This window comes from Phocoena sinus, chromosome 12, assembly GCF_008692025.1.
Source record: "Phocoena sinus isolate mPhoSin1 chromosome 12, mPhoSin1.pri, whole genome shotgun sequence".
Taxonomy (NCBI): Eukaryota; Metazoa; Chordata; class Mammalia; order Artiodactyla; family Phocoenidae; genus Phocoena; species Phocoena sinus.
Genome location: NC_045774.1, coordinates 26,486,366 through 26,513,444, shown reverse-complemented (window position 1 = coordinate 26,513,444; position 27,079 = coordinate 26,486,366). Strand labels below are relative to the sequence as shown.

The 27,079-nt window shown below is 40.2% G+C and overlaps 1 protein-coding gene across 1 annotated transcript; it reads right to left on the bottom strand.

Annotated features, from left to right (window-relative positions):
- Positions 1–5,797: 5,797 nt before the first annotated feature.
- On the bottom strand, positions 5,798–19,096 carry IL22RA2 (interleukin 22 receptor subunit alpha 2). Its single transcript, XM_032651875.1, has 5 exons — positions 19,036–19,096; positions 15,203–15,338; positions 12,654–12,832; positions 6,927–7,093; positions 5,798–5,947 (listed from the first exon to the last, which is right to left on the bottom strand). The coding sequence occupies exons 1-5, from the start codon at positions 19,094–19,096 to the stop codon at positions 5,798–5,800; spliced, it is 693 nt and encodes a 230-aa protein (XP_032507766.1).
- Positions 19,097–27,079: the final 7,983 nt, after the last annotated feature.

Genomic DNA, 27,079 nt, shown 5'->3' with positions numbered 1-27,079 from the left:
GCAGTGCTTTACACCCAGTGGGCAGGGGTCAAGGCAAAACGGTGCCCCTGATGATCCCTTCTCATCCCCTCCTTCAGCTTTACCCATTTCTTCTGGGGCTGCATGCTGTCCTTGATTGCCTGTGATCTCCCCACCATGCCCTGCTCCAACCTAACACCATCTTCATTGATGGTCCCCTGAGTTTTTATGCAATGAATTTTCTTAAACTCCTCTGATCATAAGAATCACTTGGGGTGCTCTCCTGGTGTTTCTGAGTTAGGAGGTTTAGCGTAGGGTCTGCTGATCTGTATGTTTAACCAAGTTCTCAGGTGATTTTTATCACCACATGAGTCTGAGATACATGGATTTAATAAATATGAAAGTAGAAAGATGTCCTCAAGATCCTTTAAGCCAGTGGTTCTCAAAGAGTGGCTTTCCAACCAGCAGCATCAGAATCACCTGAGGACCTGTCAGAAATGCCAATTATTGGCCCTCTGTTGAGTAGGAACTCTGGAGGGGGACTCAGTAACTTGTGTTGTAACAAGCCCTCTAGATGATTCTCACGTAGACTGAAGTTTCAGACCACTGACTTAGACCAACCCTTTCCTGTTGTCCTCCATTTTACAGACGAGAAATGTTGGCACTCTCGTCTCTCACTTTAGGACTTTGAGTGTTTAGGGAGGGATAGTGCTATAATCCCTAGATGATTGTGAACAGGGTGGGATGATAGAAGGTTAGGGAGCTATTGAGGATGGGGCATCAGTGAATATGGCCCTTAATTCCCTCTCCCTACCTCCAGAGTGAGGGGTCTTGCCTGTGTAGATAAGGACTCATGTTTGTCAAGGGGATTGCTGAAAGACACAAGTTTCTGAAGAGCCACGCCCCTGTGGTAAGCCAGAGCCTGGTGTTAATAGTGACTTCCCACCTAAGAAATCCCCTGAAAACCCAGACACCAAGAAGCCCCAGTTCCCTCTAGACAGACATGTTTCACTCTCGCAGATGTTTCAGCTCTGCTTTTGGTGGTTAGTCTCTGCTCATTCTCAGGGTGGTTGATGAAAGACTTCTAATTAGTGCTGATTAAGAATCATCTGAAATTGTAACTTATGGGTGGACACTGATGTGGTTTGGTCACATGTCTTCCCACGTCACACCGGTGAGAAAGAATGACATCCCTGGTAAGCTCAAAAGCAGTGTTCCTGGATTTCAGTCACTGATTACAATTTTCACAGTGTTTTCAATACTCAAGTACAATATGTTCTATAATTTATTTAACATTTCTCATTTACTCAACTTTAAAAAACGTTTTTAAAATAGTTTTACATTTACAAAAATTTTATGAAGATAGTGCAGAGATTTCCTGTATAGCCTACACCTGATTTCCCTTATGATTATCTTACTCTGGTATTGTATACTTGGCATAATTAATGAACCAATCATGATACATTATTATTAATTAAAGTCCATACTTTATTCAGATTTCCTTAGTTTTTACCTAATGTCCTTTTTTTTTTTTCTGTTTCTTGATCCCATTTAGGATACCACATTAAATTTAGTTGTCATATTATAATTGGGTCCTAACCCAGACCTATTCTTTTTTATAACTTACTTATTTTATTTATTTATTTTTGGCTGCGTTGGGTCTTCGTTGCTGCATGCAGGCTTTCTCTAGGTGCGACGAGTGGGGGCTACTCTTCGTTGCGGTGCCCGGGCTTCTCATTGCGGTGGCTTCTCTAGTTACACAGCACAGGCTCTAGGCGCACGGGCTTCGGTAGTTGTGGCATATGGGCTCTAGAGCACTGGCTCAGTAGTTGTGGCGCATGGGCTTAGTTGCTCCATGGCATGTGGGATCTTCCTGGACCAGGGCTCGAACCCACGTCCCCTGCTTTGGCAGGCAGATTCTTAACCACTGAGCCACCAGGGAAGCCCCTAACCCAGACCTACTGGACAGTGAACTGATGCAAAATGATGATACTCTGGCTAAGGCTACTGCTGTGAGTGTTAAAGCTCTTTGTCTCTGACCCAGGAGTCTCATGTCTGCTGCTAGCCTTGAGAAAATGTTGACAGGCTAACTTGTTAGCTTCTGAGCAGGGTAAGCTATCAGACCTCTTACAGTTCTTGACAACTTGTGTGTTATACAATTGAGGTGCTCAAAAGGGTATGGAATATATTAAATTTATAAATATCTAAAATCATTCAATTAAATTGTAAAAGTCCTCTTAAAAGTGATTGCTAAAAGTTGCCAGATTTATAAACAGGAGTAATGAGGTTTATGAGTTGAACTTAAAAACAAAGAATAACAAAGGATTTGAATTTGCAGTTTTCATAAATCAAGAATTAACTAAAAACAATCCCAATATCCCCTGAATAATTTTTTCTGGCAAAAAAAGCCATTGCTAAGGATGCCATAAACCTCATATAAATAATCCCAAATTGTGTGATCTTGGGTTGCTGTCCTGTGAGAACCCATCCTAGAAATGAATTTACTCCATGAACACCTACCTCAACCCTATATTGAGAACTCTTTCTAAAATTCCTTCTCATCAAAGTGGGTATGTTTTTTCACATTCCCAATTGCACTCCCTCTCTCCTTTTAAAGAAAACCTGGGGCGGGAATTCTGGACGTGACCACTATCCAAGGAGAGCAAACAATGCCTAGGAAGTGACACTCAGTTGGAGGAAGAAACAATTACTCCAGAATAGCTCTGCTCAGAATTGCCCAAGACCTTATCTCTGCTTATCTCCGTCGTTGAGTTTCTGTAAAGAATGGCTCACTCTCTCACACTAACCTGTGGAGGAAGATAGGCAGCAGATTGTACAAAATGATAAGAAAAGTCTCCTCCCCTGTCCTCCTCACCAACTCTCCCATGATGTCAGTGGTTCCACTCTTGCTTCACTAAATTATCTCACAAATATTAATTGAGCATCTGCTATGCACTGGTTCTGTTCTAGAGGATGAAGAGACAGCTGTGGGAACAGAACAAACCAAAGCAAAACAAAGTGACAGATCTGCCTTTACATTCTAGTGGAGGAGGGAAAGACAAACAATAAACAAGATGAACAAGTGAATGACAGTGTGTCAGGTGGTTTAAGTGCTGTGAGGGAAAATGAGGGGTAGAGAGAGTCACGGTGGGCAGTTTGCCATTTTAAATCAAATGGTGAGGGAAGCGTCACTGATAAGGCAACCTTGCAGCAAAGACCTAGTGTAGGTGAGGGCGCTAGCCTATGGACTGCTGGCACAGCTTTCCAGGAAGCAGCCGGTAGAGAGGCCCTCAGGCCAGAACGTTTGCATTTGAGGGCCAAGCAGCAGGGTCAGTGTGCTGGAACAAAGTGAGAGTGGTCAGAATTAGGGACTGAGGCCGGAGAGATTAGGAGAAAAGGAGTCAGATCATCCAGGACCTTGGAGGCCATGGGAAGAACTTTGGTTTTTTACCTTTATGAGACGGGGAGCCATTGGAGGGTTAGGAGCAGAAGAGTGACATGATCTGATTTATGTTCAAAGCATCACCCGGCTACCCTGCTGAGACCAGACTAGAATGAGGCAAGAGCAGAGAGGGAGACCAGCCAGGTGTCTCTAGAAATCATCGAGATGAGAAGGGGTGTTGGCCTGGAATAATGTAGGTGTGAGGAAAGTTATATTTTGAAGTTTAGAGCCAGTAGAATTTATTGACAGATTGAATATAGGATGTGACTGAAAGGGAGTAAACAAAGATGGCCCCAAAGCTTTTGGCCAGAGAACCTGTAAGAGTGGAATTGCCACTTGATCATAGGGCAAGATCAAGGAATGCCTGAAGTCCTGCTCAACACTGTTTGCTCTTTTCTGGTTGGAACTTAGTGTAGTCTAAGAAGTCTAATTAGGATTTCATCTGACAGAATTTACAAGTCTATCCTTTAAAAAACCCAAGTAACAGATATGTCAAAATACAAAGCAAAAAAATTAAAAGATTTATTGAAATAGTACAGTATAGTCCGAACCCAATGAAGAATGTAGCAGTTATCATTTTTTACAAAGTATTTTACTCTTGCCTAAGCATGACTTAGTAACTTGCCTAAGCATGAAAGCAAAAACAAAGTACAACAAACATAAAATAAAACTTGATGCTACCTAATAACTTTCATGAGGCAGCCATAACTGTTTTAAGATCAGTCTTCAGGACTATTGAATTTCAAAAACTTAAATGCTGTTGGCCACACACAATCCTTACTCTATACCCATCCCATTGCTCTTAATTCCCCCTCAAAAGGACAGCAAGCAAAAACAACAACAACAACAACAACAAAAAAGCAAACCGTAATTCAAAAACATAGATTAAAGTAATTTTTATCTTGAGATGTGTGCTCAAATTCATTCTTTTTGACCACATGGGAAAGCAGTGAAAATAATTCTCTAGCTCTTTCTCTGTCTCTTACTTTCTCCCTCCACACATTTCTAAATTTTTAATCAGTTTATTATTGTGTGTAATTGTATATAACCAGAAACAATATATTTTTGTCACATTTTGTAGCAATGTTCATGAGGAATCGTACAAATGTTCTCCAATTCATAGCTCGTCACAGAAAAAGACAGCCTTAAACACTGAGCCCAAGGTGAGGAAGGTAGCCTTCTGTTGCTACACGGAGCCCGAGCCCATAGACCTTCACTTGTTGCGGGCTGGAGCTGCTAGGAGATTGTTGGTGGGTTTTAACTGGCTCTACAATCTCTGCCAGCACTAGCCCCTCTCCCCAATAAACCTACCACCCATGCTACGCTTTCAGCTGCAAGTCAACTTCTTTACCTGGTCCCCAACCATACCCTATGTCCCCAACCAAACTGTCATTCAAAAGATCCTTGTATATAGAGATTATGAAGATGCCACTGGCAAGGGACACTTCACCAGGAGGATTGAGTAATGAGTGTGGTATAAATTAGAGTTAAACGTTCTTTTTTACTTTGTTGCTGAAAAATCTTATACCTGACTTTGAGAATAAAGATACATTCTTCTCAGGCAATATTAAAAAACAAACAAAAACAGAAAAGAAGACCTTAATGTGAGTATGTGTTAAATGAAGGAAATTGTATTGAGTAGGCATCCTTTGGTATTTAGATGTTAGTGCTGATAAACTTAACCTAGATATTAATCCAGAGATCATGAGAGGCTTTTTTTCAAATATTATTCTTATTTACATAGAACAGAATTTAAAAGAAAATATTGGTTCATTAAGTAAGAATATTATATAATAGAAAATGAATGTATGGAAAGTATATTCATATAAAATAGAAATGTATGGGAAAATGCTCATTCACATAAAAATTCCACTTATGTGAAAGTTGAAATATCTATGTCAAGTTAACTGTCAATAGATAGTGAAAAAGGATTGCATCAGGATTGCTTGTCTGTGATGCTATTTTTAAAAATTCATTCAACATTTAAAAACATGCCTACTGCTCCTTGGTTCTTTAATTTTTACTTAGCTGACTTAGAAGAATGGAGATTATGTTAGAGATGTTACTGTCAGAAATAAAGTTCTGTATTTCACAGAGCCCTTTGTTTTCTGCCTCTTCTTTAAATTCTAATGTTTTTCTTTTTTTTTTTGCGGAGGGGAACTGCTTAAATTTAGTTTACAGATAAAATATAAAGGAAGAAAGAATGATTAAACAAAGAGGTCTATGAAGTATAACGGTGAACATTGCATTTAGAATATATAAAAACTAACCAGCACAACATTGTAAATCAACTATATTTCAGAAAAAATATATATATATATAAACAACTTTCAATGAGATTCTTCAAAACGAGCTGACCTATTCTCAGAAGTTTGGATTGCCACTCTGCAGAGCACTTCAAGGACTTTCCACACATATCTCTTGGCTTCTCTGACTTCTTCTGTCTAATGTGGGCTGATACATTTCAGCCACTATACAGTAACCAGTGTGAGGTGTTAGAGCTTCAATTTCAACAACTCTGTGAGCTCCTTCATATACCTTTTGCTCCTACACACAAGGGGGAAAAATGAGATGATAAATGGTTTCCAGTAAGTCATTGACTTGCTCTATTTTTGATAAAACTAAGTTGTTCATGACCAGTTTAGATGGGTTGTAGGGTTTCTTCCAAGACACATCCTCCTTCTCCAGAGTCCTAGCTCACAGACTGAGAAAGGGACAGGTCACATGGCTGTGGAGGAACCACATGACTTCTCCCTAGTGATGCTGATTGATTGACCCAGTGGTCAGAGTCTCTTTTTTAAGAATTTGAACTGTGCAGTGAGGAGAATGGAGTAGATTTGGGGACAGTTGTAGACATGTGGCATGTGACCACAGAGAAACAGAGTGAGATTCTTTACACCTTGCTTCTCCATTTCTCCTTCCCAGTGACTGCAAAGCCTGGCAGCTCTTTATTTCTTGCTTCTGGCTGTTGTAAGATTGATCATTACCTCCAAGTAAAAATCCTCCTCTCCCCTCCACTTTTCTATTTGAACCAGTTTGAATGGGTTTCTGTTTTCTACAGCCAAAGGAATCCTGTCTTAGATGGACACCAAAACAAAGGAACATTCACCAAACCAAAATAAAGTCACCAATGGAGGATTATAATATCAGAGCAAAACTGGCACTAATATATAATGCTCTGATCCAAAAGCCACTTTAAAATAAGGTGTGTAAAGTCCATAAAAATGAATATTTGTGACAATCAAATGGAATTAAATAGTGTTAATACCAATCTTTAGATATGCAGGGAAAATCAAAAGGAAACCAGCTGAATGACGGGAAAGGTGCAAACACACATACACACAATTCTGATGGCGATGATAACCACTAATTGCTTATCAATGAGGGTGAAAGTGAGAAGGAACTAAAAAACGATAAGGAAAAATAAGAGGGGATAGAGTAGCAAAAGACAGGACCTATTTTATGGCTAAAATGTTGCTTAAACAAAAAAAAAAAAAACCAAACTAATCTATTCATCTGAACTTACCTTTTCCAGTGAATTGTTAATTACAAAGACTCGGTATACTAGCCCGTAGTATTCCATTGATACATTTTTTCTTTTTTGGTCCCTGTATGGTAAGTTGGGAGCATGGAGATTCACCAACAAAGATCCATTAACTTGGGTTATATTCATGAATGGTGGATCTATTTTTGCTGAGGAAAAATAGGAAAATTTGACAATATCACCCAAAAATGTAATATTTCATATGGACACATTATGCATAATAACAAATCATTATTAAGCTCAAGGATCTGGCAAAAATCATTATGAAGAGATACTGCTAACACCTAAAATATAAATATCTGAGAAGTTTCTTTGCAGATGATTCTTTATTTGCAAAGACATATATTCTGAATCAGCTTTAAGAGGACTTTTATCAATCATTTCCACAGCCTGCAGTGATTGTTTTGGAAAACGAAGTATAAAAAGTTATTTGGGTGAAGATCTTAGTGTAAGGCAAATATTTTGTAGGTCCTTAAAGATGTAAAATTTCAAAGCAGCTTGAAAATCATTTGAAGACTTGTTGCTATAAAATTATTTCAACAGAATTATGTTATATACTATGGAATAGCAGGAGAAGGATCAAGAGAGAATTTTTGTTTCTTGCATTTGGTATCAATAATCAGATGATCGCTAACTAGGAAAGAAAACTAAATAAATTAATAGTCACTTTAATTTCCCCCAGATTAACTATGGTAATTCTAAATGATTTAATTCGTTAATGGGTTTTGTTTTCTTGTTCGGCATTCATTATGTATTTTTAGTTTGTAGATACATATCTTTTATAATTCTTGAAAACTAGCCATGATCAATCAACTTAGAGATAGATAGAGACAGAGACATACATGCTTTTATTCTAGAATTTCAGTTCAACATCTGTTAGCATTTCTCATTCGATTTTCCATATGTCATTTTCTTTTTCCATCTTTTTTTTCTCAGTGGAGTATTCTGAAGGGTTTCTTCAGAGCTGTCTTCCAGTCCATCAGTTTACTACTTTGTCATGTCTAAACTGATCTTTAACCCCCCAAATCAACTTTTTGAATTTCAATGATTATATTTTTTTCATTTCTATGAGCTCTATTTGGGTCTTTTTCAATCTATTTGGTCTGAGTAATATTTTGTCCTTTGATTATGTTTTTATTCCCTCTGTTATTTCTTTAAGTTATTTAATTTATTATCTGCTTCCAATATTACAAAACCTTGAAGCACTGGTCCAGCCAGTACTTGTTTCTTCCAACCTTGCTTGTGTTGATCTGCTTCCTTGTGTTTTTATTGTGAACACATGTTGAAAGTTGATGCTTTCTTTTTTGTTGTTTAGTTAGAATTTAAAATCTTTAAATACACTTTTTATCAACTTATAAGATAGATACAGACAAATAACTCGTGAGGATATGGCTCAACAAATCTTTACAAATAAACACTCCTGTATAGCTACCATCCAGAACAAACAACAGGACATCACCAACACCCCAGAAACCTCCTTCACCTTTCCTCCAATTACTTAACCCCAGAGGATAACCACAATTTTCCTAACTTTTATCGCCATGTACATTCATTTTTGGAATCATACAATATACACTTTTTTGTGTGTCTGCCTTGTTTCACTCTTTCACTTTTATTTGTATATATATAATTATGGGCTGAATTGTGCCTCCCGTCAAATTCATAGGATGAAGTCCTAACACCCAGTACCTCAGAATATGACTGCATTTGGAGATAGGGTCTTTTTTAAAAAAGCATATGGCTTTTTAAAAAATGAAGTCATATGTGTGGTATGGATGGTCCCTAATCCAATATGACTGGTGTCCTTATAAGAGGACACATACAATTGAGCACAGAGGGATGACCATGGAAGGACACAGCAAGAAAGTGGCCACGGAGAATGGCTTCAGAAGAAACCAAACCTGTGGACACCTTGATCTTGGACTTCCAGTCTCCAGAAGTGTAGGAAAATAAATTTCTGTTGTTTAAGCCACCAAGTCTGTCGTATTTTGCTATGGTAGCCCTGGCAATCTAAAGTCTATACATCTATCCATGTTGCATGTATCAGGAGTTTGTTCTTTCGGGGCTTCCCTGGTGGCTCAGTGGTTAAGAATCCGCCTGCCAATGCAGGAGACACAGGTTCGAGCCCTGGCCCGGGAAGATCCCACATGACGCGGAGCAACTAAGCCCATGCGCCACAACTAATGAGCCTGTGCTCTAGAGCCCGTGAGCCACAACTACTGAGCCTGCGTGCCACAACTACTGAAGCCTGTGCACCTAGAGCCTGTGCTCCTCAACAAGAGAAGCCACCACAATGAGAAGCCCGCACACCACAATGAAGAGTAGTCCCACTCGTCGCAACTGGAGAAAGCCCGTGCACAGCAAAGAAGACCCAGTGCAGCCAAAAATAAGTAATAAAATAAATAAATAAATAAATAAATATATATATATATATATATATATATATATATATATATATATATAAAAAGAATGCTATAAAAACGTTTTAAAAAGAGAGTTTTTTCTTTTGATTGCTGTGTGGTATTTAATTGTATGAATAACATAATTCATCCATTGTGTTATTCACAGACTTTTAGGTTGTTTCTAGTTTTTGGATATTCTGAGTAAAGTAGCAGGAACATTCTTGTATATGTCACTTGAGAAACATTCATTTTGTTGGGAATATAACTAAGAGTGGAATTTCTGGGTGATAGAGTTTATATATGTTTAGCTTTTGTAAATTCTGCCATTTCCCCACAGTAGATACACCAATTTATATTCCCTTCAGCAGTGTATGAAAGTTCCCATTTTTTTCACATTCCCTCTAATACTTGGCATTATTATTTTTAAAAAGTTTAATTTTGGCCATTCTGGTAAGTGTATAGTACCAATTTATTGTGTTTTTAAGTTGCATTTCCCTGATGACTAATGGAATTTCATATGTTCATTGGCCACTTGAATATTCCCTTTTGTGAAAAGCCTGTTCAAGTCTTTGCCCATTTTTTAAATTAGTTGTCTTGTCTTTTTATTATTGATTTGTAAAAGTTCTTTATACATTCTGGACATAGTCCTTTGTCCCAAACATGCACTGTGAATATTTTCTCTCTATGGCTTGCATTTTCAACAGGGTGCCAATATCATTCAATGGGTAGAGAATACCTTTTCAACAAATGATGCTGGGACATATGTATAGCCATATACAAAAGAATGAAGTTGGACCCTTACCTCACATCATATATAAAAATGAACTCAAAATTGATCAAAGATTTAAATGTAAGAGCCAAAACTATAAAACTCATAGAAGAAAGCTTAGGATACATCTTCATAGCCTTGGGTTTGGCAAAGAATTCTTAGATATGACCCCAAAAGCATGAGTAGCAAGAGAAAAAATAGGTAGATTGGACTTCACCAAAGTTAAATACTTTGGGGCTTCAAATGACACCACCGAGAAAGTTAAAAGACAAATCACAGAATGGGAGAAAATATTTGAAAATCATATATCTGATAAGGTAATGGTGTCCATAATATACAAAAAACTTAAAACTCAGTAATTAAAAGACAAATCATTCAATTTAAAAATGGGCAAAGTATCTGAACGGACAATTTTCCAAGGGAGATATGCAAATGGCCAATAAGCACATGAAAAGATGCTCAACATCACTAATCATCAGGGAAATGCAAAGCAAAATCACATGAGATACCATTTCACATGCACTAGGATTGTTATAATCAAAAGGTGACATAGTGGTGCTAAGGATGTGGGGAAATAGGAACCCTCATACACTGCTGATGGGAATGGAAAATGGTGCAGCTGCTTTGGAAAACAGTCTGGTAGTTTCTCAAATGATTAAACATACAGTTACAGGGTGACCAAGTGATTCCACTCCTAGGTATATACCCAAGAGAAATAAAAACATGTCTACACAAAAACTGGTACATGAACACTTATAGGGGCTCTATTCATAGGAGCTAAAATGTGGAAACAACTCAAATATCCATCAACTGAGGAATGGATAAACAAAATGCAGTATATCCGTGTACTGCAATATTATTCAGCCACAAGAAAGAACGAAGCACTGATACATGCTACAAAATGGACAAACCTTGAAAACATTATGCTAAATGAAAGGAGCCAGTCACAAAACATCACATATTATATGATTCTATTCATATGAAATATCAAGGTGAGGGAACTCTTTAGAGACAGAAAGTAGATTAGTGGTCACCTAGGGCTGAGAGGCTAAAGGAGGGAGAGAATAGGAGGGTGATAGCCAAAGAGTATGGAGTTTCCTTTTTGTGGTGATGAAAATGTTCTAAAATTGACTATGGGTGATGGTTGTACTTATCTGTGAATAGAGTAAAAAATTATTGAATTGTACACATTATATGAGTAATCATAAGGGATGTGAATTTTATCTCAGTAAAGCTGTTTAATAAATCTAGGTGGAGGCAATGCCCATACATTTGATCCTTAATTCTTCTGGGTTATAACAACAATATTTTCAAAGAATTGGAAGTTGAGGCTGCCTTCTGAAGGTTGGGATCTCTTTATGCCATTTAACCAACAAGGAGGAAATGCGGTACTTCTGTTGTCTAGGGTGACTAGTTCCAATTATCAAAGGGAAATAGAATTATATATACAGCGGGGTCAAGTATTCTTGGTATCCTTGGAGGTGTCTCTTAGAACTCCTATATTCAGTGATAAAAATTAATTTAAGACTATGTTAAGCTAATATGAAAAAGATCAAAAGGACTCAAACTCCTCAAAAATGGAAAGTTGAGATGCTGGCTGAAAAGAAAGAGAACGTTGAGTTAAATCATGAGAAAAGCAGTTATAAATATTAACTACAGCTTCATGACTAGTTGCCATTGTGAGGACTAGTAAATACCCATATTTTCTGTCTTGTTATGCATATCTTTGTACATACACATTAAACCTTTTTTCTCATACCTTTTGTCTTTTTTTTTTTTTTTTTGTGGTACGCAGGCCTCTCACTGTTGCGGCCTCTCCCGTTGTGGAGCACAGGCTCCGGGTGCGCAGGCTCAGCAGCCATGGCTCACGGGCCCAGCCGCTCCGTGGCATGTGGGATCTTCCCAGACCGGGGCACGAACCCGTGTCCCCTGCATCGGCAGGTGGACTCCCAACCACTGCGTCACCAGGGAAGCCCCTTGTATAAGGTCTGCTGGCAATGGCTCCATGTATAATTTACATCATAGATTATAGTATATTATTCTGACATTATGACTAAATTAGAAGAATATACATCATTGAGAAATGGATACAAGAGAGCACTTTTTGTCTCCTCTTTTGGACAGGTGACTAAAAGTCTTAATTTCCTCAATAGAAAATTTTTCTAATGTGTATTTTCAAGAACTTCACCGTCATGCTTAGGAATAACCCCATATGGCTCCTTTTCTGCCATCTAAAAATACTTCTTTTTTCTAGCAGGCAACATCCTGGCAGTGGGATAGAATGTCAGCTCTGAATCAGAGGCAGCCAAATTTGAATTCTGAGACCTGGGCTACTACTAAAGTTTCTGTGCCCTGACTTCCTGGGCTGTAAACGAGAATAGTAAAAGCCATCTGCTAGAGCTGTTCTGAGAATGACATCAAGTGAGACGATGGTGTGGACCTCACCAAAGCACAGGGCCTGGTAGCTAGCTAACCATGCTCCATGAGGGCTATTCAAGGGCAGGAAAAGCAAATGCAAAGAAACTCCATGGAACTCACTTTCCCACCAGGGAAAGAACCGCTGTGTCATGGTCCAGCCTGAGTGGACCCCAGCCAGGGTCGTCCTCACTCTCCCGTAGTAAGGTTCCCATATGTCTGACGTTTCATTGGTAAGGTCACAGAAGAACTCTCGAATTCCCCAGCAGTCCTCTTTATTTTTCCATTGTCTCTGTCCATACCTATAGAAGGGAAAAGACAAAAATCTGCATTCCTTTATTCCATTGAAGGAGTCTTCAGTTTTTTTCAGTCTATTCAGTTTTCAGACTGGCTGAAATTTGTCCTCCAATATCAGCGCCACTGTGAAAGCTGACAGCTGTTCTTAAGTATCTTTAAAAGTTTTAAATTAATTAAAGTGCTATCAAAGTGCTATCTCGTTGAAATATAAACTCAAGCTTGATACCTTCTGTAACACTAGCATGAGGGTTTTGGGAGTTTTAGTACTTAGTGAAGTTTTTCTTCTGGGGTCTGAACCAACTTCCATTTTTGACTACGAGCTCTCCATGTCCTTCAGGCTCCTGAGGTTTCAACACTTTGTGGTTTTCCTCACTTCTTATCAGCTTGCTGTTGAGTGACGTGGCTGATTCTGAGAAGTTGCTACCACTTTTCATCTCAGGTGACACTTACCCAACACATAGCATCAATCTCTTATTTGACAACTGAACAAGGTTGTAGGAAGGGCTCTTTAAGGGGTTTTGTAATTAGAGGCTGGGAGAGAATGGGGAGAACCCAGGAAGAAAAGGTAATGAGGCAAAGCGCCAGATACGTTCATTCAGCCTAAGACTGTGGGATGGTGTAACAGCAAAAGGGAGGATTAATGCTTCCCTTCCTTACCAGTCACAAATCAAAGAAAATGCAATAAGATGATGGTGGGAACAGAGCAGGAATTAGAGGCTGGGGAGAAAGCTTCCAAAATATTTGTTGAAGGACTTGAAATATAACTTTTTAGCCATATAATGAAGAGCATTGCTGATGTCTGTACTCTGTAAACTATATGCTGACAGCAGTTTCATTATATCAGAAGACACCATAAGAGCAGAACCAACAACATATATTAAGCACAGTTTAATGTTTTCTAACTCTTATTAGACATTGCCTTTGCTAGCTGAATTTAGCTCTAATGACTGGCTTCTTTTTTAGTGTAATACTTCATTTTTTGTCCTATCCTAAATGGGACAAAAACTGTCAGTAGACCCATGAGAACTGGATAGACCCAAAACGAAAGATTTTGAAAATATAAATCTGCATTGTGATATTGAAAATATCACATAGGTAGGAATGGATCCAGGTATTCTGAAATTTATACAAATTTAAGAGCTCTATTTAGGAAAAAGAATTACAACTATGAAATTTTTCCATGGGGCCCTAACGTTTACTCTTCATTAATTTCATGGAAAAACAACGTCTAATCCACTGTTTATGTTGAACCGTAAATAGGCCCACTTTGGATATGTTTATACTGCCTACAGGGGAAATATAAAAAGATCACCAATCCCCACTTCCTACAGGGAAGCATTTCCAACGACGCACAAATCTGTTTTTGGAGTGGAGGAATCTTTATTGTAAAGATTTGTGAAGTTTACAGTTGCTACACAAAATATGTTGAGAAAAGCAGCAGTTAAAGACGGAGAAACTTCTGGAAATAGTCCTTTGAAGTTAGTGAGAGCTTGATAAATGGAAAAATCTGACTTTGGATCTACCCCATGCTGGAGAGACATGAAGGAATTTATGGCACAAAAATTGCTACTTTGGTCCATAGCTACATCTAATCTTCTGAATTTCTGAATAGAAAATCATAAAAGCTAAACTATAATATCTCCTGTCTCATGTTCAGCCAGAATCTCAATCTATGTAAGAGAAGGAAGAGCTTCAACTCCTATCTGCATACTCCCACCCCCAGCCCCCTGAACAGAGATGTGTGAAGGGGAAAACCTGCCATTTGCAAATCAGGAGCTTCTGTTTCCAGGCCTCAATCCAGGAAAGGAGTGGATTATATCTGAATTTTGGCAACGATCCACTAGATTTTGTCTGAAGATCACACAGGAGGAACATGCCTCAGCGTGTTCCAATTTGCATTCATGCTTACAGGAGGCGTTCATTTTTGAAAAGAATTTTCTAAATAGTAAACCCACTCTAAAGAAATGACCTTCAAATTGAAAATGTAGTTTACACACTCACATCCATGTGTCCCACAACTTCTTTTTCAACTATCAATAACGTCAATTTAATTGACGACCTATTAGGGGCTAAACAAGTCGCTTCTAACATTCAGTGGACAAATGTGTATTGAGAGTCTCTGTTGTGAAGCCAAAGGCTGACCCTGTGAAGTCTCAGTGCTGGGTCTCTGAGGGATGAAGTATCTCCCGTCACAGACTACACGTCATCATGCATTTTGTGTCACCTTCAGGGAAGACACACTCCTGCCCCCACCTCTGCTTCTTCTCAACCCTTCTGAAACTGACAAAAGTTCAGAGCCTAACACTCCATCGCCTTCTAGAACATGGAATCTTAGTGGCCATCTCTACTAGCTGGAGGAAGCTCAGATTACTTACGTTTTATACTGCACAAAATAGATACTGCTGTTGCCGGGACAAGCCCGCCCAGGCTGCCAGTGCAAAATGTTGTGAAAATTTTGGGACTGAAAATGTACTCGTTGAGGTTTCAGAGACTCGTGGGCTGGCTGAGTTTCTAAAACAATAAGAAACAGAGCAACACTGATATGAGCACCATCGTTATTAGCCATAATCTTCAATGTAATAATACCTGCGTCAGGATTCCTTGAAATAGTTGCTACAGGTGCAGATGGTGGAAGTGGAGCCCAGAAATCAACATCTTTGATCTTTGATGTGATGATTTTGATGCATGCTAAAGTGTCAGGACAGTTGTGATCCAGACTATAAAAACATACGTGATAAACTCCCACCCCACTCCTAAGCTGGAGAGGAAGTAACAGCAGTGAAAAGATAGTATTGTCCTTAATTCCAGCCCTGGTGGTGATGGAATGTAATGACTGAGATGAAGGCCACTTTGCCCACCTTCCTAGGAGACCCGGCGTTACTGCTCCTCTGAGGCAAGCTTTCGCCTGGATTCTATTCTGCCTCCAGGACCTCAGCCTGGAACTCATTCCTCCTTTCTCTGGTTCTTGCTTCATCTCTTCTTCCTACTTCATTGTCCTCCACCTCTCTCAGCTGACCTGGCTTCATTGCATGTAGGCGGGTTCCACTCCTTACCGGCCTGCATCCTGGTTCCAAGTGCCCGAGCATAACTGCTCAGGTGGAATGGTCCGGGCTGTGGAGGGAAACTGCCCAAGGGCTTGCCATGGAACCCAGCATTCCCGAGAAGAGTCTCGACAGGAAGGGGGATAATTTCGCACTGGTGTAGTTTGTGCTTTCTTGGTCAATTCATGCGACATGAGAGCTCAATCTCACCTACATTCAGTCCACTGGAGGCAAGAGACCTTTGACAAAATTTTATTCTAGGGTCTGAAGGAAACCAGAATATATTACCCCCAAATATGTCTCTTTGACATAAAAATTATTTTGAGCTGAAGGCCATTAAGAAGCAGCAAATGCAGGAAAAGCTCTCTTGACCTCCCCCTTTTGCCACCTAAAGGCAGGATATATAAGGCTGGCCAAAAATTTCGTTCGGGTTTTTGGTAGGCTCGTACGGCAAGACCCGAACGAACTTTTTGGCCAACCCAATAAAGTCTCCTTGTACTTTACTGGAGGCAGATTCTTATCAGCCCAAAGAAGGCACCAGAAGAATCTGCAAATGAAACTTACGCCATTAGTTTTCTCCCACGTATTTACTTTCCCACAGTTTCCTCCCTTGGAAGACTAACACTGCTTTCCTCTGTCCTGTCACGTTCCTACAGGTGTATCGTGCTTAGTTGAAGGTGCTACAGAAACTGGAATTCTAAGCCGCCATTTTGAGTTTCTCTTCATACAGGATCCCCCCTGGTGTTGTGCGCTGCACTTATTAATAAACTGTTTTATTAATCTGCCTTTTTGTTAAGGAGTCCTAGCCGACTTTTTTTTGTGTGTGTGGTATGCGGGCCTCTCACTGTTGTGGCCTCTCCCGTTGCGGAGCACAGGCTCCGGACGCACAGGCTCAGCGGCCATGGCTCACCATGGCAAGTGGGATCTTTCCGGACCAGGGCACGAACCCGTGTCCCCTGCATCGGCAGGCGGACTCTCAACCACTGCGCCACCAGGGAAGCCCCTAGCCGACTTTTTTATTGAACAAATTTGACATGTAACGTTGTGCAAGTTAAAAAAAAAAAAAAAAAAAGAGTCCCAGCTGAAAACCTAAAATGGCCAGAGGTAAAGCTTTGCCTCTCTAATAGGCCCAAAGTTTCTGCTAAGGGATTGGTGGTGGGCAGGAGAAGTGAGGAAGCACATCCCCTGTCTTTTTCTCATCTTCTACCACTTGCCCCTTGGCTTCTCCAGAGTGACCTCCTTTCTCCTGGTCCACCATGCTTGGAATGGCCCCATCTGAGGTCTCTGCCGTGGCCCTTCCCTTTTCCTAGAATACTCTTCCCGCGTTTTCCACATGCCTCATTTCTTCATCTCCTTTAAGTCTTTGCTCAAATATCATTAAGATGGAAGCAAATTCTCCTAAGCCCATGGTCTCAGCTCTGAACATTCAAGATGTGTTATTTTCCAATGAATGGGGCTGTTTCCTTAGGTAGTTATTTTTACCAACCAAATAGTGTCATACTGTTATTTGTTTTTTTTATTTTTATTTTTGGACCTCCTTCAGTGCATCAAGTGGTGATGTGTACTTGGAAAGAGTCAAATGCCACCATTGGTTTTGTTCACCCAGATCACTACCCGATCAATCGTGTTTAGCACATAAAATTGTACTTAGCAGAAGTTTTCAGGAGGTGACAAGCATGCACAGTTTCCGGAAGATCCTTCCTAGAGTCGATTTTCTATCCCGAACATAGATAGTCCAGTGTCCTTTACCTCGTCTGTCTTCAGATTTCTTCTCTCATTTTTGTAACACCACTGCTAACCTCCATCAAAGAAAATAGCAATCCCTCTGTAGCAGACACAGAGGGGATTTTACCTGTCTTCACTGAGTCTGCCCAGCTCATCTGTGCAAAAGATATTATTGCGGTCTTCCTCTTACAGACCAAAATCCAAGCCTTGGAGAAGTGAAAGAGCTGGTGCAGCTGCAGACGGTGGGGCTGATTTTGTAACCAGCCTGTCTGGCCCTGGAGCCTGCCTCTCACCCGTCACAGAAAATCAACAGAAGAGCCTCAGGAGAGAGGAGCTAATGGAGGAAGCAGAGTAACGAGAGGCTGAAGATATTCCTTCTTCTTTCCCTCTGCCTCCTCCCCCTGGCCGGCCTTCATTCATCACTGAACGTATTTGAACCTTAAATGTATGTCAGGCCCTGTGCTCAAAGCTTTACATCTTCTTTCATTCTCACAACCACCCAATAAGGTAGGTATTTTTATTAGTACATTTTACACGTGGGGAAACTGAGGTCTAAAGAAGCTGTGTATCTTGCCCATATGGTTACAGGTCTGGTAAGATGCAGAGCCGAGGTCATTTGGGTACCACTTGAATTCCTGCCGTATTCTGCTAATTGAGTTCTTGGTCTGACCAAAGACCAAAGTCATAGTCTACTCAGATCCACACATTTCTGGGAAACGGAGGATTGAATTGTTTTTATGTTATCAGTCACTGGGCAACTGTACAGTCTTGTGAAAGTTACCTGAGACACTTATACTGAGAGGTACCCATCTGTTAACTGGGGGTCCTAATGACCTTGCTCAGAGGTATGTTGAGATGATAAGATGCCCTCTGCTCTTGAAGAGTTCTCCATAAATACCAACAGCAAATTCTCACATGTTGTTTATTTATGGTCTATTCTGTGCTAGACACTGCTCTAAGCACTTGTCATGTATTAACTCATTTAATCCTCACAGTGACCTACAATCCCCACCTTACAGATGAAGTAATTGAGGCAGAGGGGCTTTAAGCTAGTGGCCCCAGTTTTTCTAGATGATAAAATGGCAGAGTTGAAGTCCAGATTCGGGCAGTCTGGCTTAGGAGCTATGCTGGTAACCAGTATGCTATCTTGCCCTTGAAGGCGAAAGAAAGGCTAAGGAGACAGAGAGGGGTGTGTGTTTGTCCTGTGTGAAGGTTTTGCACCCACAGAGCGCCTCCTCTTTAGTAGCTACTCGTGAAGTCCGCATGCAGTTATTCAGGCTGCAGAGAGAAACGGACCCCATGTCTGTCCGGACCAGTTAGTGACAGGAGAAAGCTGAAATTTTTACAAAGCCCAGAAATGCACCACGGCCATGTCTAACAGTCCCCTTGAGCAGACTCAGATGACAAAGCTGTGAGCAATTAAAAATAAATGAAGCACTTACCTACCACACCAGGCAGGAGGACACCGATGAGGAAGCCTAGAAAACAACATTTAGGTGTCATGGTTGCGAGCGTGACTGGTCAGGCGACCAGCGTTCCCCTCAAGGGGAGGACAGCTCTGGACAGGAGAGGAAACTCGAATCGTCCCACTCAACATCCCCTTTTGGTTGTAACCATGGTTCTTGAAGCAAATACAATTTCATTTTGTTCATAAATTATATTGTATTATAATTTGGGGGTAATAAGTATTAAGAATCATTTCAGAAAACATTTGCTGTTAAGTCACTTTGATGTGGACGCTTGTTTTTTTGGAAGCTTTGCTAGCTGAGAAAAGGCGAAACACTGAGGATGGGTGGCCCGGAGGGCAGGTAGGGTGAGGAATTATGCAAGATGCTCGCAGGTGAGTGAAGGAGGCCTTCGGGGATTCTGGCAGAGAGGGCAGAGGGGCTGCCAGGGTGATTCTGAGTAAAGGGCTTGGCAGTTGCAATGATCAGGGCCCCTGGCAGTGGTTCAAGCAGGTGGGGTCTCTGGTTGATTCTTCCTTTTCTTGCTTTCATGGAAGCTCCTCGAGTAACCTCCCTGGTGTAGACCTCATACCCTCTGCCCCCTCAGCCTCTCTGCAGGGCTCCCTCCCACACTCCACAGCCGCCCCCGGTCAATGGGCCCCACTCAGCTCATGCCTCTTCCTTTTCCATTCCTGCCCTCGGTTTCCAGCAACCTAGCTGATAAAGATTTTGAGCCCGTCAAACCAAGTAATTCCTTAAAAGGATGAATGCGGGGGCAATGTTCATTTTGAACTACATTAAATCTTTGTCCTATCTTCTTATCTAATCAAACTAGGTCATCTGTTCTTTGCCCATGACTCACTACATCAGTTTTATTACCAAAAAAATTTTTTTGTACCACATGATTTTAGAGACACTAAAATTATACATTAAAGCACAAGAAAGTCATAAAGATTGTTTTAAAGGGGCTTTTCGGGTCAGAAGAAGAAATATATGCTGGTTTCTTTTTCCTCTTGGGTAGTCAAACTTTCAAGTTCTCGGTAGAATAGCCCCTTTAGTAAGGAATAGTGATGGCTGCAGAGCAGTACTAATTAATCAATAATTATTTAAGTATTAATTAAGTCAAGAACACATATTTGCTGCCCTACCACGTGCTAGGCATTGCTCTCAGCAGCAAGGATGCAGCAGCAAATAAAATAGACATTGCCCTACCTACCCAAACCAGACTGCTAAAGGGGGAAGTAGACATACTTCCCCAGCAGGATGGAGGGTGTTTCCCAGTGCCGTTGTGCTGGGTCAGACTTCTGAATCCAAACTCCTTATCTCCTCCAGGTGAAGTTTCCATTGCTTCTAAGCTGGCTTAGGCTTTCAAAGAAGAAACAAGCAGCCTATCTTAGGTGCCCTTTGCCCCTTCTGGGGACTCCTTGTCTCCTAGCCTCCTCAGCGTCGTCCTTCATCTCCTTGCTCATGTTAGCCACTGAACTCTAGACTTTTCATCCACCTTGGTTTTAAATGGGGAATAGAAATCTGGGTTTGAACTATCGATGTTCAATATCTTTAATGCCAGTAGCTTATGTTTTGGAGCAACCAAATTGCTTCAAATTCCAGTTAAGAAAAAAAGAAAATATCTTAATTTAAGGTTTAATAAGTAGCAGCAGAGAAGGAAACTGGGGTTTCCACTGGGTTCCTGATGTTGTAGAACAAATAAGGGGAAATGGGGGAAAGAGAGCAGAGCATCAAATAGTCTAAGAACTGAATTCTCTCAGAGATGTGTGAGCTTCTGTGCTATGTTAAATTTCAGAAACCAGGGACTTCCCTGGTGATTCAGTGGTTAGGATTTCACCTTCCAATGCACGGGATGAGGCTTCAACCCCTGCTCAGGGAGCTAGGATCCCACACGTCTCGGGGCCAAAAAAACAAAACATAAAACAGAAGCAATATTGTAACAAAATTCAATAAATAGTTTAAGCAATGGTCCACATCAAAAAATCTTTAAAAAAAATTTTCAGAAACTAAACTAGTCTTGTCACCCTTAGATGAGCTCACTGTGTGATATCAGAGTGCATAAAAGCCACACTACCAACTGTGACTCAAGGTAATGAAAAGATACAATTCAATTCTAAAATCTCACCAATTTGGAAGCAGAGGAATTTGTACAGAATTGTTTCAAATGAAATGAGATTTGTTTTGGGAAGTAAGAAAATTACAGATAATGGGAGACCCTTGCTTTACTTTTCTTCAGGCATGAAATGCTGGCTTCAAACTTATTCCCTCCCCTCCCCTCTATCTCGCCCCCACCCCCAACCCCCAGCCATCAGACCCTCAGCACAAAGAGACTGCCTTGACAGTGACAGTGGATGCCTCTATCATGTTGGATCTGGAGAGAACTTACCTAAAGCCCTGCCTTGGACCGACTCGATTCTCTTCTTTTCTCCTGTGGCTTCCAGCCGACCAACAATTCATCTAATTAAGGAATCATTATTAATTTATTTTTAAGTGTGATATGGGATTTTGGTTATTATTATTGTTTTAGAAATAGATATTGAAGTATTATAGATGACATGACATAATGTCTGGGATGTGCTTCAAAATAATCCAAGTGTTTGGGGAAGGGGATGACCAGCCATGAGCTGATAATTATTGAAACTGGGTATTGGGTGCACGGGGGTTCATTATACTCTGTACTTTTGTATATATTTGAAAATTTTCATAACAAAAGAAAAAAAATTTAAGCTTATCTACAAGATGTCATCTTTATAAAATTTCTTACAGTAATTTTAATGGTGTTTTAGTGTTGATAATAATATCTAATAATTGTGGGGCACTATGGTGGATTCTTTTCATACATTATCTTTTTTTAAAGTTAATGAATGAATTTATTTATTTATTTTCACTGTGCCAGGTCTTAGTTGTGGCATGCGGGATCCTTAGTCGCAGCATGTGGGCTTCTTAGATGCGGCATGTATGCAGGATCTAGTTCCCCGATCAGGGATTGAACCCGGCCTCCCTGCATTGGGAGCAAGGAGTCTAACCCACTGGACCACCAGGGAAGTCCCATTTTCATACATTATCTTACTTAATCATTACAACAAGCCCAGGAGGTCTGTATTATTATCCTGATGTTACAAGAAACTGAGACACAGAGAGGCTAGGACAACCTGACTAGGCTCCATAGCATGCCGTGACACAGTGAGGGGTGCAGTCAGATCTCCCTGCCCTCAGGGTATGAGGTTTATTATAAAATCATGTGTTGTTTTCACTTGTAATGTTGATTCCATAAAGAAAGATTTGACCATTCATTCCTTTCTTTATTCACTCAAACAAATCTTTACTGAGCATGTGCCGTGTGCCAGGCCCCAGGTTAGGCATCCACTACTGAACAAGCCAGCAGAGCCCATCCACAGGGGGCCAACATCATCTTCTTCATCCCTTCTTGGTAATGAGGGGCTACGTGGTCCTTATTCTCTTCAGAAAAGTCTACAAATTATGTTTCCTTTAGAAGAGTGCGCACTTCATTTATGCTTTTAAATGTATTTGCAGAGAGTTGAATTTTTTTTCAAGGAACCAGATTTTATGATTAGTTATATATTCTGCTTTTTAAAAATTTAATGTCTCATTCATATCTCCTTTTACCTTTTAAAATTCCTTTCTTCTATCTTTCTTCTATTTAACCTGTTTTTCTTTTTTTTACGAAAAACTCCTTTTGTCAGATGTTTATTTCATTTGTTTTATTCTTTATAACAGTACAAGTATTTACACTAGGAATTTACTCTGGAATGTATCCCCCAGGCTCTCCCTTTGGCTCTGAAATGTAATTTTTTCCCTCTATTTATTTCTTTAACAATTCTGCAATTCAGATTACTTTTTCTGATCCAAGGGTTTTTACAGAGAGAGTTAAAAACCAACCTTCCAAGTGGAGAAGCTTTTTAACTTCAGTTCTCATTGTTGCTTTTTCATGATTCCCAGGAAAGAAAAACAGGCTGACTTTGGCAACCATTTGCATTTGGAAATCCCCTTTCCTATTGCTTTGCTTTCTGGGAGTTGAAGGGCAGAGAAACAGATTACTGTTAATTTATTATTCATGAGCAAAGGTAAAACATCCAGGCAATACAACAAGATGGACACTGAGCTTCTAAAAAGATTTTTTTAATCCTCATGAACCTGAGAGTAAGGAAAGTACCTTTCCTGTTTTAAAATAATGCCTTTATGTACTATTTTACTATAGCATCATGAGTAACCATCGTAACTTATTCCAGTGTATTTACAGCTTCACTGAAGGCTGTACCTGGAGGTAGGTGCCTGTTGTCAAAGTTAAAGAATAACGTATATTCAAAGACAAGTGGAAGGTTTAGTGTCCCTTTGTTTACATAGGAAGCTAGAGACATCAGACCACAGTGGATAAAGCCTGGACTTCGGAGATAAGTGAAACTCGAGTTTGAGTCTCAAAATACATTTCTCTGAGATTCATTCGTTTGCAGCGGGGTCCCCATCCTGGTGCTCAAAGTCCTATAGGATGCCATTTCTTATCCCCCTCCCCCAAGTGCCCAGACAAACCCAGAACACTGACTAAGTTGTGATTACTGGGGTCTCTGGACTCTTTTAAACATCCCATATTCCCCAAAATAGGGACTCCACCTTCATAACTGCAGAGGCCGCCTGCCTTCCCCCAATCCCTGGGGGAAGGGATGTGTCCTTCCCTCAGCCCGGCAGACTCCCGCAGAGGGACCTGCTCAAGGTCACGCTGGGCTCCTGTCTCCCATATCCCAGCACTTGGCTGACTTAGCCTCTGAGCTGCACCTGTCCCCATGCCCTAGCTGCACAAGGTCTCAGACCTGCTGTCCTCAAAGTTTCATTTACATTCTGAGTTCCTATTATATTCCCAAGGCATATCTCTGTGATTTCTAGTTTACCTAACAACTTTTAGCTTTCCTGTGCCCCAGTTTCCTCACTTGGAAAAAAATGTGTAATACTTGCCTCACCAGGTCTCTAGGGGATCAGTAAGAGAAATTTGCCAAACATCTGCTTATAACAGAGACTTGATAAACATGAGTCCTACCTGCAGGCTGGGTGTGTGGGGACAGCTGTAGTAATGTTTCCCAAACATTCAGCAGGAGTCAAGTGGGAATCCTGCTATGTGGAACAGAGGATCCCTACAGATCTGGAGAGAGTCATATCTGGTTCCATGCAGCCCTGCACGACAACACTGGAAATGATGGAAAAGAACAGTTCTATAGATGGCATAACACAGGTGGAACTGTTGAGGTAAAATCAGTTCACTGAGTTTGGCACCCTGTTATGGAACGTGAAGATTGGTACTCTTAAAAAACCGAAGAGATGATTTTGGACTTCCCTGGTGGTGCAGTGGTTAAGAATCCTCCTGCCAATGCAGGGGACATGGGTTCAATCCCTGGTCGAGCAGCTAAACCTGTGGGCCACAACTACTGAGCCTGCGAGCCACAACTACTGAAGCCCGCATGCCTAGAGCCGTTGCTCAGCAACCAGAGAAGCCACCGCAGTGAGAAGCCCGCGCACAGCAACAAAGGGTGGCCCCTGCTCGCCGCAACTAGAGAAAGCCTGCGCACAGCAATGAAGATCCAACGCTGCCAAAAATTAAATAAATTAATGAATTTTAAAAAAAGACTTATGCCCATTTGCATACGAATGGTATCTAAACAAAAAAAATAATAGCAGGTACAAATCCATTAAGAAAAAAGAGCTGTTTTTTTGTTTGTTAGTTTTGCAAATTGTCTAGCTTTTCTTAGCATCTGACTATAATTCCACACACTTATGCCATAAGCACCAGCCGGCAGCTGAGATCTACTGGAGAAAGCACTGGAAGCAGAATCCCCATTCCACCACTTACTGGGTAAGTCTCTTAATCTGATGGATTCCTCACCTTAAATGCGGACAGCAATTCCTCCTCATGGGGTGTTGTAAAGATGAGACGAGGTGGGTATTTTTGAAAACAGTTCAATAATTATACATCTGTTTTTGTTTGTTCATTCATTCCCAGCTGGTAACTCTAGTGACCAAAAGAGTCCAAGCTCCAGAATGTAGAGGCATAGAAGGGGAGAATGTAGAAGCATAGAAGGGGAAAATGTAGAGTAAGTCCTGCACCTCATAAAGGAAGCTCACTAGTCACCGAACAAACGAAGCTGGGATTTATGATCTAAGTCATCCATTTATATCTTCTTAGGCATAAAATCCAGTATCCTAAAGGTGACACAGGCAGTAATCTTAGACAATTTAACTTGGCATGAAATGATGATGCAATGGCACGAGTTTTTGGAAAGCAGTAGTAATTTAGGGGAAAAATTAGTTTAAGAATCAGAACTGTGTCAGGAAGAGGATCCCCTTATTAGTTAATGTAAATGGAAACACTGATTCTTAGAGCCAAAGGTAGAGAGAATTTAATCCAACTCCCACGAGGCTAAGTGATTTACCCACAGTCACCAGCTTTTGACCAATTTAGTAGGTATGTTGCTCTAGAGAAACAGACTATTCCAATTTATCAAAGTTTGAGAACAAGGGAATAAAATACAAAGTACATTATTGGCAACAAGAAGGCAAGATGATTCTTATTTATAGACGACACAGTTTTATACTGGGAAAACCAGACAATCAACTGAAACTTCAGTAAAAGAAAAGTTTAGATGTTGGCTGGATTAAAAACAATCTGTAACAATAGTTTTCTTACATACAGTCATTTAGAAGTCATAATGCAAGATTATATTGCCATCAGCAACACAAAATATCAAGGACTAAATGTAAGAAATGCCATACACCCGTAGGAAGCATAAAACTAATGAGGGATATAAGACTTGAATAAAGAAATACTATATTCAATACTCCATTCTTGCAAAACATCAAATTTGGAAAGTGCTAGTTATTCCTAAACATTGTACAAAGTCAATGCAGGTTAATAAAAATCCCAAAAGGACCTCCAAATTTTGGGGAAAACTTGGGAAAAATTTCTACCACTCACCTGAAAGAACAATCATTTGCGAGAAACATGAGCAGTGAACACTGACCCAAAGTATTGAGGGGCTCACAAGGTAAAACAACCCCAGTAGAAAGCTGTAAGAATTAAAACAGTGTGGTATGTATACAAGACAAAACAATGAACAGTCCCAGGAATACTGAGGATCAGCATATGACAAATCTGACATCTGAAATCAGCACAGAAAAGTTGGATGTTTTAATAAGTAGTGTTGGGACAACTGAGTAATTTATAAGGGGAAAAGAGATGATGAGTTGAATTGTGTGTCCTAAAAAGATATGTTAAGTCGTAACCCTTCATAATTATGATTGTGATCTTATGTGGAAATAACCTATTTGCAGATCTAATCAAATTAAAATGAGGTTTTACTGGGTTAGAGTGGGCCGTAATCCAATGGTTAGTGTTTTTATAAAGAGAGACTTGGACACAGAGACACATAGGGAAGAATGTGACAAGAGAGGCAGAGATTAGAACAATGCATCTACAAGTCAAGGAACACCAAGTGTTGCCAGCAACCCCCAGAAGCTGGTAAGAGGCAAGAAAGGACCTTTCCAGGGAGCTGTCAGACAGAACTTGGCCCAGTCTCCGAAATGTGAGGGAATAAACTTCTGTTGTCTTAAGCCACCCAAGTTTGTGGTAATTATTATGGCAGCCCTAGAAACCAAGATAATAAAGCTGAATCCCTATCTCATGCCTTATACGAAAAAAAAAAAAAGAAACTAGACGGGTAAAAGAATTAAAAGTAGAAATGAAACAATGACTCCCAAATAGTAGAAGAGAACATGGGTGAAAATTCTTATCTTCTTGGGAAAGGGAGTTTTCTTAAGAATGAAAGGAAAAATGAATTTGACTTTGTAAATGTTTTAAACATCTACGTAGTAAGACTTGGGTGAAAGGCAAGAAATTATAAATGTGTAACTCATGGCAGACAAAGGATACAGTCAATAAAAAAGACGTACACAGTCCAGAAAGAAATGGACAAAGGACAACTTTAGTCATCACAGAAGTATAAACACCTAATATGTAAAATATGCCCAACTT